We start from the raw sequence: 13,557 nt of genomic DNA on the forward strand, positions 1-13,557 counted from the left end.
CATCTAGTCTTTCCAGTTCTGTTATTCCACCTTTAGCCACATCTTTCTAGCATGAACACAAACCCTATTTAATCTCTTTCTTCTCCTCTCACTTCTAATTTCCTCCCAAGGAGCTCAAAAAGTCTCTCTCCTTTCTCCTTTATGAGACTAAAATCAATTGCAGTTGCTGCTGATTAACACTGGCCTGGAAGTCTTTTTCAGAGTTGCCTCAGACACCACAACAGCCTCCTCATTCCTCTCAAGTTAAAGCAGCTTGCACTTTCCCAGAGACCACTGTGTGTTGATTGCTAGTACAGCTGCCCCTCCACACTCACAGGGCATGGGTTCCAGGACCCCCTCGCTCATACCAAAATCCATGGATGCTGAAGTCCTTTATATAAAATGGAGCGGTACACTGGCACTCTGTAGCTGCAGATTCAGTCAACCTCAGATCACTATCAATCCAGGGTTGGGTGAATCTACAGACGTGGAACCTACAGATATGGAAGGTTAACTGTATACTTCCTTCATGCAGTATATTCCAGCCAATTTTGTTAGTTAAAATACATACTGGTGGACGAGTGTAGGAACTTAGTGATCATTCATTCCAAGATTAACATAAATTATATTTTGAGTAACTGAAAACTGACTTATATCTTCACCTTAAAAAGTTGAAGACTCCTTGTAATGCAGAAGCAGGGACCTAAGCATACACAACTTAATTAGACCAAGGACATGTTGGCAACATGGCCTTCAATGTCTAAAAATACCATAATGAAGCATTTTTTTTCGACCTAAACTATGCAACTCAGCCTAGGCCCATATTGTAGATTCTGTATTTTCATCTGTTCTTTGTGAAACAAATGCCCTGCCAATATTTTTGGACCATAAGTGAAGTACCTGCTCCGTTGGTCATAAACCCTCGGCCGTGAGGGCAGAGTTTTTTGAAAGCCACAGTGCCCTGGAAAGGGCAGATCTCACAGTGGGGTCCCCAGCCTCTCCCTCCGTCGCAGCAGCATTCCGACTTGGTGACGGGGTTCCTGTTGCTTGAGCCGATCTGACACATGTTTTGGAGCACCTCTGTGAAGCAGTACCCTTCCCGGTTGTCTGGAAGGGACATGACATCGCAGAGAGAGTTTTAGGGAGTTTTAGAAGCATAACAAGGTATTAAGAATTTGACCAGATATAAAACCCAAAAAGGATGTAACACTTTACCCTGAGTGGGAAGGAGCGAGAAGGGAAAGCTGGAAGCAGCAGTAAGAGAGAAAGGATGATGTCTGGGGAAAACAAGAAATTCAGTAAGTGGACAGAAAGACACAGGCCTCAAAACCGTTGTAACTCTACCTGCTCCCAGAAATATGGGGGAAGAGCCATGCTAGAGAGAGGGGCGCAGAGACACATGGAAGCTGATCCTGAGCCCCAACGGCTTAAAAAGGCAGTTGAGAAAGAAATTCCAAACAAGTGATACAATTAGCACAGGAAGAATTTAGCTGCAGGGTGGCGCTAACAAGCCCAAAGGACAATCACGGTCACTGAGTCACCTCCAAAATATGAACGTTTTCTAACTCTTCCTCAAATATTTCAGATAAGAGATCTGGTTTCGAGAGTCCCAGCCTGGCCGCTGGAGTTAAAAAGCATCCTGTCGTCTGTACTCACCAAGGCACTCGTCCTGGTTGGGGCTGGCTGTGAAGCCGTCATTGCACTCGCAGGTATAGCTCCCCCTGGTGTTGAGGCAGCGGCCGTTCTCACAGATCCCAGGCTTGGTCTGACATTCATTCTCATCTGTGTCAAGGGCCAAAAACGGGAGGAGTCATCTGTCCGCTTTGCACAAGGATGGGTTCTTTTCTCATTTTAAATTTAGTTTGTGAATAGGTAACCTATTCGTACAGTTCCGAAAGGTACAAAAGAATATTCAGCAAAAGTGGCCCCCTCTCCCCCTTTCCCCAGCCACCAAATCCCCGTCCTGGGAAGCAAACCAGTGCTACTGCCAGTTTCTAAAGTATCCTTCCAGAGATCAGTTATGCCCATACACAGAGACACATGCGTGTGTGCACCTCCACCCTTTTAAAAGCATCACTGATAGCATTTTTATATACTTAAATACAGATGACAGCATTTGAGGTACACTTACATTTTTCACTTAAAGTTTAAAACTTTCCATATCTATGCATGAGGACGATTCTCAAAGGATTATTTTAAATGAAAGAAGAAAAGATAAGACCAATATGTCAGATGTTCCAGTACTTCAGTAGAATAATGCCTGTGATGGTCAGTTTTGACCTGAGGGTGTCTGTCTACACTAATCTTCTGATTCAATATAGATTATGCTTATTATAATACTTCAACAATATTAAGAAGTAATAAATCGTAATTTAGTCTCCCAGTTTAAAAAAAAAAGCATTACAAAAGCTAGAAAGTCTTACGATTATTTAGAAAGCTCATAAATAATTTGCCTGGACGCTTCTCACTGAGAACAGTTCTGAGCCCCTGAGGCAGAGATCTCATTATGAGAAGCAGAGTGGGAGGTAACATGCAGAACGGTGTTAAAACAGGTTAAAATTCCCAATGCCCCCGGCTGCCCCTAGACCAAATAAATCAGAATATCTGGGGTGGGACTGAGCTCTCCACGTGATTCTAATGTGCAGCTGAGGCTGAGAATCACTGATCCCAGAAGACCCAGTGTGTGACCATGAATCCACATGCTACTTTGGTGCTCTTCAACTTTTGTTTAATTATGTATCTTATAAGATAAGGAGACAATGACGTTCTTAAACTTCTTGACTGACAACATAAAATATACTTTCCTGATGTCACTGATTATTAAAAAGGAAAAAGGGTGCATGTGGGAATTTTCTAAGTTTTCCCCCCTACCTCTGTTGGAATCTTTTTCTGTAAGTAACAGTGTAATTACAGTATTACTATATAACACAGGGTCAGTATTTTAGGCGTTGCGGGCCATATGGTCTCCGTTGCAACTCCTCTGCCACTGTGGCATGAAAACAGCCATGGACAATAAATAAGTAAATGGTTACAGCTATGTTCCAGCACAAGTCTATTTAGAAAATCAGGTGGTGGGCTGGCAGACTGAATTTGGTGCTAGGGCTGTGGTTTGCCAATCCCTGGTTTACTATGGTTTTCAATGCTGAATCCACATTAGAATCACCTGGGGAGGTTTTAAAACTAAGTGTCTGGGCCCCATTTTAGACAAGACCAGATTCTCTGGAGGTAGGTCCCACTGGTTTCGTGATGTTCCCGGTCCAGAGGGACCTGGCATGTGTACTCAGTGTCGGGGTGGTAGTAGCCAAGTTAAATCAGTAGGGAGGTATTCTAATGTGGTGGAGAGAACTAACCCCAAGACAACCAAGGAGTATAAAAAGTAAAGGAAGGGACTTGAGGAAATACCAAAGTGGGCCCAGAAAGCAGGCAAAGTCCATCTCAGAGAGAGAGAGGAGGAGGGTGCAGGTGGATTGAGAGGCAGAATGGCTCTGGCCGAGAAGAACCCAGTGCCCGAGTCCCTTCTGTCACTTCCGACTCCCCCCAAGCTCCCGTGGCAGGCGTTCCCTTACCTACGCAGCCTTCTCCGTCAGGCCTCCGCTGATACCCAGGTCCGCAGATGCAGATGTATGTGCCAATGAGGTTCTTGCATTCCATTTGCTTTTCTGCACAGTCGTGTTTTCCCTCCTCACACTCGTCCTCATCTGGAAAGAATGTACAACCACAAATTCACAAAAGGAGCTGCATTAATTTCCTGCCTTTTAAACATAAAACGGTATTAAGTAATCAATTTTCATGGACAGTGTTTCATCATTAACCTACTTCCTTTTGCATTGTTGAGTGCTGGTCTCTTAAGACGGGAAGGAGTCTTCTAAACCCCTTTGAACTCATGAAGTTGCTCTCTACCAAATAGCCTCTTAAAAAGCAGGAAGTGTGATTTCTAATTCTTTTTGATGAAATGAACTAAAAAGGCCTTGTATAAAGCTTCCATAATATAATAATTGTAACAACAGCATTATCATCACAATATGTTATAATGATAAGCCAAAGCTTCTATTATACAATACTTAACATAGTATTAGAATCATTGTATAATAAATGTTTTGGGTTTTATACTTTGAGGAAAAGACAAGCATCCACAAATATCTTCTTCTCTACTGGTCCTTCCCTCCATTTCCTTCCTTCCAGCACGGGGTGGGTCTTCCCCATTCTTTACTTTCCGTCCTGTTGCATTTCCCCCTCACCCTGCATGTGATGTCAAGCTCTCACTTAGGAACTATCTTCCCACCGTCAAGAAAAATTCTGTTTAAGCCATTTGAAGAGAACAGGTATTTGCTCATTTAAGATCTTGGGAGGAGCAAACCAGAGCGCTTCAAGAAGCCCCAGGACTTACCCAAGTTTGTGTACCAGAGCCTAGCCCAGTGCTTTGGCAACTGCAGGTGTTCAGCAAGCATTTTTAATAGAAATTGTTTAACTGAAGTAGATTCCATGTGCTACCCCATTCTTGCAATATAGTATCTCTTAGTGATGGAGGTTATTTTTTAACATTCATATGCCTTCCTTTGTGTTCTTAGTTGTTAGTATACTGCAGTATGGCTACTTATATCTCTGTCTCAGTCTCTTCATATTGAGCTGCTTGCATGTGGGGAAGTGTCTTTTTTTCTTTATATCCTCCCATCTTGCAGAAGAGCTGGCATGCCAAAGGCATGCAGTGCATAGTGAAAAGGAGCTGCAGTGCAGCCCTCGACTCAGCTTCATGATGCTTTCAGCTACAATTTAGGAGAAAAGGTAGCAATGACAACCCCCATACTGTCGTTGGACTACAGCAGTGTTCCCCAATTCCCAGCCTTCCTCTGTTAATGGCAGCTTCGGAGGGACATCTCCCGTCAGAGACAGAGTGGCTCAGAGGACCTTGAACATGAAAGTCTCACCTTTGCACATCCTTCTGTCTTCTCTCAGAACATATCCAGCCGGACACTTGCATTCATAGGACCCATAAGTGTTCACACATCGGAAAGCACAGAGCAGAGGATTCTGGGCACACTCATTTATATCTGCAGCAAAAAGTAGTAAAATAATGGGTCATAGGCATCAACCAAAAAAAAGGAATGTACTTTCACCAGAAGTTGTAATACTTGTGGTAAACATGGATGGACCATGCAGTGTCTGATTTTTCAAGGAATAAAATGAGTTGGTTACTTTATAACTGGTGTAAGTAGGGTGATCATACATCTTGGTTCTTTTGGCACAATCTCAGTTTATGCCTACTGTCCTGGTATGATTTAATTGTTCTTTAGGTGGATGAGAAATTACACCTCATCCTACAGATCTAGGGGCTTTTCTGAAAATCTGGCTTTGAAGCCTCAAGGAGACCACTTGCCACTCCCTAAAGTCACATGGAATGGGGATCAGTTTTACCCCATTTAGCCAAATAACTCAAGAACAGAAGCGGACCCATCCAATATTGTTAACCACCTCTCCTTCCCCAGATAAAAGAGACTCCTATGAAGTAACAGTGATTCTTATGCCCAATGAAAATGGTGTTCTGAACAGTTTTATACTTAAAGAGATGGTTAGTTCACACCGAGGGGCAAGTTATAGCCTTAAATAGAACAGATAAAAGTGATTTCTGTAAACTTCATAGTTTTAAACCATCAGAATGTGTTTTGGAAAAAGCAGGGTTAAAACAGACTGTTTTGATGATCATGTTTCTCCCTAAGGCCAACGATGCTGGCTGGTAACATCAGTGAGCCTTCAGGTCGTGATTTAGTCGGAGCCTTTAAAGACTCACCAACAACTCCGACCATGAGGACTGACGAGCCATCTCTCCCAGGAGGAGCTCACTTTAATACTCACTTTATCCTCTAACTTTACATCCGCCTCGTTTTCTTAGACCAGTGGTTCTCAACTTGAGAGTTCCTCAGAATATCCTGGACGGTTGCTGGGTCCCACTCTTAGAGTTTGATTCAGGACGTCTGAGGTGAAAACCTGTGTTTCTAACAAGTTCCCAGGTGATGCCGATGAGGCTGCTCCAGGGACTACCCTGTGAGAACCACTGCTGTAGGTACTCCCTTCCCCGCCCTTCTTTCCGTACATCCCACCAGGCACACTGACGGTGCTCACGGAGTATGGACAACCTCTTTTGCTGTGACTGCCCCCAGATGCCTGAAGGACAGTGGCGGTTATTTTAGTGTGTAGATGTTTCTACAAGTAGAGAAAAAGCAAAGAGAAAGGGAGCATGGGATACGAAGGGGAAAAAGGGGGAAATGGAAAATAAGAAAGAGGGTAGTAGACACCAAGAACTCTGCATGAGATGTGCAGTGACTTGTGCCCTGAAGCAGTTACATCTTTTTCAGAGACTCTCTTCAGAGAGGACACCATGAGAAGAAATGACAGCACGGCCCAAGAGGCCCAGGTGTCCTTTACTTTATACACCCTGAATGGTAATTAATATTAACAACTGTAATCAACTAACTTGTCCCTGTGATCAGAACATGTAACCGACCACTCTGTGTCCAAGAGGCTTACCTTCACAAGTCATCATTGGACCCGGCTCAAATCCCTCCTCACAGGTGCATTCAAAACCTCCAATCACATTCTTGCAGGTTCCATTTCCACAAGGGTTGCCCACGGAACACTCATCGGTATCTGCGAGGGATCGGGAATGCAGTCGGCACATGAAGAATTGAGAGAAAAATGGACCTGGACTCAGCATATACCTTTCATTCTACTGGAGTACTTTGATGTACAACGTTTTGCTTTCTCATTCTGTCCTTGCAAGAAAGGAGAGCACAGGTCCTAGTACCTAGATTTACAGCTGTGAAGTCTGACTTGCTAAGTGGCAGTAACAGTACCTGGGCTTCTAGCCCTCATGGTGCTCTCCTCCAGGAGTTGTTCCAGTCTCCTGCGTTAGGAAGGAGTACATCTACTGGGAATAGATGCTCAAAGGGTTAAAACAAGGCTTCTCTCACAAGTCAAAAGTTTTCACTTACTTAAAGCTAGAAATACTTCTCCAGTTTGGCCTTACATTACATCATTCTCCAAGAAGCCTTAAACATGATGGATTTTTGCCAGATATAAAATAGAAGACTAAACTTACGCAAAATAAGAGACCAGAGGTTAAGTAAAATTAATACACTGGATAAAGTCAAGATTCAAGTAGATTTTGTTGATTCTGTTGAAACCAGATGGTTTACATTAGGCAGAAGAAAGGCTAGAAAGAAATATATTTAGGGTATGATCTCTCTAAACAACTGTGGAGAGGGAACAAGTCTTACCAAGGAAGTTCAAAAAAAAAAATGTATGTCTCCTGACCTGTCCACCTAGAATACTGACTGTTCTTATTCTGACACATCTCTTGGGGAGAATATCTTCCTTTGGGAAAGGAACATTTTGGAGGAGTAGGATTGCTATCTTAGCAGTCTAGAGCACAGAAGAGTGATGGATTATCTATCAGGTTCTGAAGTCAGAAAGTGAAGGCAAGAGGTATGGCAGAGAGACCCCAGTGATGAAGCTTATTTCTCACATAATCTTAGCACTAACTGAAGATACCGAAGAGAAAATACCGACAACTTTGCTTTTGTTCTGCTACGAAACCACATTTCACTGTCAAAAATACTCTATCTCCTTCAAGTCAATAAAAATCACAATATCATTGATTTTTAGTGCTGTGAGGTAAGAAGAAATATTTCAGTCCATCTATTTGGTATTATATTCTAAGGCTGAGAAAGGCCAAAACACATGCTTAAGCTCCCACAGCCACGGCTGCGGGTGGAAACCTCCTGCCCTGATTCCCTCTATGGAAGAACACTTTCTAATGTGCACAGACAGACCCTCAGCACTTATGCCATTATTAATTCAGGTCACGTTGAGTGGGTTTGGGTTTCTCCGATAAACAGACATAATGCTTGTATTCAGTCAGGAGTTAGTCCTGACTGAAGAGGTCAGAGATTTGCCATGGGAGCCATTCTTTGACATTTTCATAAGGGGGTTAAAGCAAGAGAAATTTACACTCTGTACACAGCCCTTCACAAACTCTGGGTAAATTTTGTGTTGTACATACTGAGAGAGGAAGATTAGGACCACTGACAATTTTTCACTTGTAAATTTCACAAAGGCTTTCATTATAATGCTACCCTTTCCGCTGTCTCTTCAACTGTGTTCACTGTCTTCGTCATCAGACTGTGAGGCCCATGTCAGGAAGGACCGTGCTGGCTTGGTTCACTGCTGTAGCCACAGAACCTAGCCCCGTGGTTGGTACGCGGCGGGGACGGAGCCTGCACTGCTGAATGGCTTCCCAGGAATGAGTGAACAAAGCCTACTTCTGTCCCATCTTGGTACTTACACTTCTTAGCATGCGTGCTGGATAGCTCAATTTCTAATCTGTAAAAATTCCAGGGGAAGAAAACACCGTATTACTCACCCACGCATTCATTCCCTTCCAGAATGTAGCCGAAGGGACACTCGCAGCGATAGGAGCCGTCGGTGTTGATGCACTGCCCGTGCTTACAGACATCAGGTTCTTTGCACTCATCCATATCTTAAGCAAAGGAGGGAAATATAAAACAAAAATATTTTTTAGTGAATAACAAGGTAACTTTTTTGAAGCACAAAGGTAAATTATGATCATTTCCGTGTCTAATTGATGAAATAGCTAGTATTACAATACAATAACAGAATTGGTATCTAAAGGGAAAGACAAAAAAAAGTAAAGCGTAATTTTCCAAGATACATGTGGAGAAATGAGAACAGCTGGAGAAAAGACAAGGAAGAGGCTGGGTGAGAAAATTAAGAAACGCTGAGAATCCAGCACGAGACACTCACCAACTGCTGAATCATCAGGCCCCACGATGATCCCACTCCCGTAGGGGCAGATCTGGCGGAAGGCCTCTGTGGGGGAGACGAACACTCATTCACAGACAGACCCACGGCAGCTGGCCACAGGCCCCTCCCCAGGCGTGATGTGGAGGCCACACTGCCACGTGCTGCACGTGTCAGAACACAAGGAACAGGCCGGGCCTGGAAGCCAGAGGAAGTTGCCAAGGCTCCCAGAGCTGGTGTGCCCACTACTCAGGCAGCTTTGAGTCATAACAGTTCAGGAGAAGATAATTACCTAGCGCCTGAGATAAAATAATTTGAGTGAACATTTTAATTAGACTTACATTAAGTTGTCTTATTTTCTGAAGGCCCATGGCTGTACAGCCTGCACCTTGACTGACCCTAAGAGAAGTGCAGATGGCAGACGTACCGTCGGGCTCAGTGGGGCACAGCTCACAGGGATCTCCCCAGCCTTCTCCCTTCAGGGCGCAGCAGCACTCCTGCTTGGAGTGATTTCTGGATTTGGGTGAAGAACACTTTCCTCCTTCAAACTTCGCGTAACAGTAGCTCATTCTTAAATCTGCAACATAAATTCAAGGGACCCTTCAGCTGCTTTCCTGCTAAATCATCACGGTGTAATACTGAATGAGAAACGATCCATCCTGTTCAATGTGATCTCATCTCTAAACTCATACTTAGTAACTGAGCTGAGCTCTTCAAAGTTGGAGGTAACTTTTGTAGTGAGATCTAATGAACAAATCTATATGGCTTTCACCTTATTATTTCTCACTTTATCCAACTTTCCAAGATAACCTGATGTGAATAATAAAAACCAGCACTGCCACATTTCAAAGCTGACATCATCAGTGACTTCAGGATGGGGACGTTCAGAGGTGGACTCATTTCATTCACAAGATCCCTTCACTGATAGCTCTGCGCGCATGTGTTTTGGAGAACATTCAGCGAGCACACTAGCCTGAGGTAGACCTCCCAGTTCTTGTATTTACTCTGATATCACACTACGCTGTTATTCTGTGTCCCCTAAGCCCTGGAGCCAAAATAAAACCCCAGATTCTAGGAAGAGAGCAAATAAAGTTGTGTCAATTTTGTGGACTGGCAAAAATACAACTCAATGGTCGTTCACTGAAGCAGCTACTCATGCAGCTTCTGTCTACAAAATACATGTGGGGCTTTGGGCAGACTTTACACATGTGCGCACACACACAGAAGTCTGTTTAGCTCAACAGAGAGAAAGGAAGGTAAAGAGGAAGGCAGGGAGGTGGGTGGATGGGAGAGAGAATAATTGTTATTTCAAATAATATATTTCTTTAATATCAATTATTTCTTGGTGACTCCAACATGGAACATGGGATCTAGTTCTACAAAATTCTCCAATATTGCTTGACATAATTTTGGAAACTGACTTTTCCATTTCTTACAGAGAAAATTGGGTGACTTTAAAAAGTGAGCTCATCTAAGAGCGTGGGGTGTGTTTTCCCTCAAACTTGACTTCAAAGCCTTGCAAACTCCTCTGGAGTTACACAGAGGCTAAAATCTGCAGGCTTTAAGGAAGTGCTTTCATATCCATTTTGCACAAGTCCCCTTTCTTTCTGTCTGAGCAGGTCTGCCCTCCCCTGTCACTGGTTTTCAATTCCAGCTAGCATGCTATCATAGCCATTTATGATTTCTGTTAAGGCAACTTCACCATCTCTTATTTCGTGGCAAAGGAGACAATATAAGAATAACTGAGTTGCCAAAGATCATAGCAGAAAACTTTTCATGAATTAAAGTGAAAATATCAATCAATCAGTCAATCAGTGGTATTTACCAGGCTCCAGTAAGTCAAATTCAGTTGGCCTTCACAATGAACTTGATCAACTCTTCATGGCTACCAACTCTTGCAGATAAATTCTCTTTCTCCTTTCTATTCCACTGTCACATGTGCTATGGCTGGGACCTACCAGGCACCTTTCAGTGGACTACTCTTCTGAAGGTCAAGAGAAATAAAAGCCTGTCCTTGTCCTTCAGCATCTCTGCTACTTAAATGTTTGTTTTGCTAAGAAGCTTCAAGATTTAACAAATTGTACTTTCTTGAAGAACATCTTTTGATTTGCTTTATTCTTCAAGTTCATTGTCACAGTGTTTTGTGTTTATTGGTCCTGTTTTTATTATTTTGCCTACAACGGTCTTAAGATATAATTTAGTGACTATTCGCAAAAATGTCTCAACAATTATATCGAAACTTAATTCTCTCCTTTGTCTTCCAGCTTGTAATGTTTCTTTTACACCTAGATACAGGTATGTTCTAATATTGGTCTAGTGTTGGTTAATTTTCTCATTCTCTTCCTGTTATACCCTCGCCCATCTCCCCAACACCACTCTACCATGTCACCCCTGAAAAAAAAATCTAGGCGTGAAGTTTAGAGTGAGCCTAAGTGACAAATTCCCTTTGTGAACTTTGTGAGTGGGAGTGGCTCATTTACATCTGGCGCCTTCAGGTGCCAGGATCTGTTCATCTCATTCTTATATCACATTTATTCCTTCCAAAACATTATCTGTGGTTCTGTGGAATTTTCTTATTTTATGGGCAATAGAAGACTGACTCCTAATTTGTCATCTTATAATAAAAACTCGGCTCTTAATTCCCTGGCTCCAGCAAAATCTGGGCTCTGTGGGAGATTTACATTTGCTTGTGGTGGTTGTCTAGAATTGGTTTATTCATCAAAGGTGCCTCGCGTTGGGAAGGAGAGCTGTGTGCGCCTACATCCTTAAACTTGGACTCGGTAGGGTGCCTGTTTACCAGTCCATCTGCCAAGAGCCCTTAATGACCTTTGAAATTTCATCAGAACTACAAAAGTCACTTTCCCTGCTTGCATTCCTCAGTCCTGGCTCTGCCTCTTGGAGCTGAGCATGTGGCAGGGCTGCTCACAGCTGGGCTGATTCTTCCTGCAGCGTTCGCTTGCTCTGTGACAGGCCAGTGCAAATTGAATTAATAGCCTATGAGTTTCCTCTGGCCTGCCACATCGGCAGATTCACACCTGGTTTCTCACTGCTTTCTTTCCAAACTCTGGCCAAGCCAAAGGCACACAAAAACAGGGGAGCAGGAGCTAGAATTTATCTGGCTGGTCTTTACCATACAGACAGAATATCTGCTTGAATCAAGCGCCTCCCCACCCACAACCCAGAAACCCACATGGGCCTCTAATATCCACCTACAAGATCAAACCAGTTGAGACCTCTCAGCTCTCCCCTCTCACACTTCTAAATATTGGGTGACAAAATGACTAGTTGAAAAGTGAACAGCAGCCAATTTGGATAACAGTAACAACAGCCTATGAAGGATCAGAAACAAGCAAGGCTTTGTCACATACGCAGTACGACTGGTCAGGCAGGTACTATTACTGCCATTTAAAAATAAGAAAATTGAGCTTCCAAAAGATTAAATGACTTGCCCTAGGCTAAAAATGGCAAGGCTGGGATCCCTAAACCCAATTTTTAGAATCTTAAATGATGTATCTTTTGCCTCTTATTTGGTAATATGGAAGCAAAGTAAAAAAAAAAAAAAAAAAAAAAAAAAAAAAGACAAAACAAAATAACCAAGAAAAAAACCCTGAACAACAAACAACAACAAAAAAAGCCCAAAACACTAGGCCAGAGTAGGGGATGGAACATGCGTGTGTGTGTGTGTGTTCTGTCCTGAATTCACTAAGCTAGTTTGTGTAAGTAGATAGACACACACAATTGCATTGCTTAGTAAAACCTCAACAGTTTTCTGAGACATAATAAACTGTGTTATGCTTAAGTTCAGGCTCCCTTTCGATTTTTTTTGAAGTATTATTCCTGAAAACAGACTATGGGCCAGCAAGACTGCTGGTCAGTTCAAATTTATTTTTCTGTTTTCTTAGAAACCTTGGGATGTCAGAGGTGGGCACTATATCCTGGGAGCAAGTGAGTTACTCTGCATTTTTCTGTCCGACAGTCTAGCTTTTGGCCCGTATTTACACAGGTCACCTCTTCAGAGGCAGAGAATCTGCAGCTGAACTCCCCCCGCCACCCCGGGTTTGCTGTGTTCAGTGGCTCTTGGCTGATCCCCCACTGACTGATCTATCAGCATCTCTGTTCTTAGGGGAGAGACAGGTTTAAAGTGCCAGGACAGTCATTGTACAAGCAACCGTAACTTGACGGGTAAGTTTTTAACCTTAAAAGTAAAACTGAACTTTCTGACATATGGTAATCATTAGGCCTCTGGGTGAATGAAAAGTCTCCATCTTCTCTTCACAAAGACGCTAAGCTTTGCCATGTTTAAAAAAAATAAAACCACAACAAATAAACACAGAGTAATGAAAGTCTAAAAGCAAAAGGCAAAAGCACTTACCTTGGCACCTTCTCCCAGTAGAGGACAAGGAGAATCCATCTGGACACAGACATTTGAAGCTGCCTTCAGTGTTACTGCACGTGCCCAAGGCACAGATTTCTGGCTCTTCAACACACTCATCAATATCTGAAAGAAACACATGTGTCAAACAAAGTGAAAACACAATGGAGACACCATCAGATACCTCATGCAAAATGTAGAAGTGCAGACTGTAACTAAGTTTCACGACTCTCAATAACGAAGATTTTTTTCCTGTATCCTAATGCTGCGAGTAGACTTCTAGGCAGTGACGACTTAGAAAATTAGTTTTGATGGTTCTTGTTGTAAAAGTGGAATCTGCAAGTGCCTTCTTAGGGATGCAGTGAGAAACATCTTTTACCCAGACTGAGTGT

General features: G+C 42.9%; 1 protein-coding gene across 1 annotated transcript in view; it reads right to left on the minus strand.

The window, feature by feature from the left end:
• The window catches only part of FBN1 (fibrillin 1), a 239,417-nt gene that overhangs the window by 26,081 nt on the left and 199,779 nt on the right, over positions 1–13,557 (minus strand). The window contains exons 49-57 of the mRNA XM_074366079.1: positions 13,166–13,291; positions 9,221–9,370; positions 8,797–8,862; positions 8,396–8,512; positions 6,502–6,621; positions 4,905–5,027; positions 3,546–3,677; positions 1,636–1,761; positions 880–1,086 (exon numbers count right to left, since the gene is read on the minus strand). Of these exons, the coding sequence (XP_074222180.1) occupies positions 880–1,086; positions 1,636–1,761; positions 3,546–3,677; positions 4,905–5,027; positions 6,502–6,621; positions 8,396–8,512; positions 8,797–8,862; positions 9,221–9,370; positions 13,166–13,291 (1,167 nt within the window). The remainder of the gene's footprint in view (positions 1–879; positions 1,087–1,635; positions 1,762–3,545; positions 3,678–4,904; positions 5,028–6,501; positions 6,622–8,395; positions 8,513–8,796; positions 8,863–9,220; positions 9,371–13,165; positions 13,292–13,557) is intronic.

This window comes from Camelus bactrianus, chromosome 6, assembly GCF_048773025.1.
Source record: "Camelus bactrianus isolate YW-2024 breed Bactrian camel chromosome 6, ASM4877302v1, whole genome shotgun sequence".
Taxonomy (NCBI): domain Eukaryota; kingdom Metazoa; phylum Chordata; class Mammalia; order Artiodactyla; family Camelidae; genus Camelus; species Camelus bactrianus.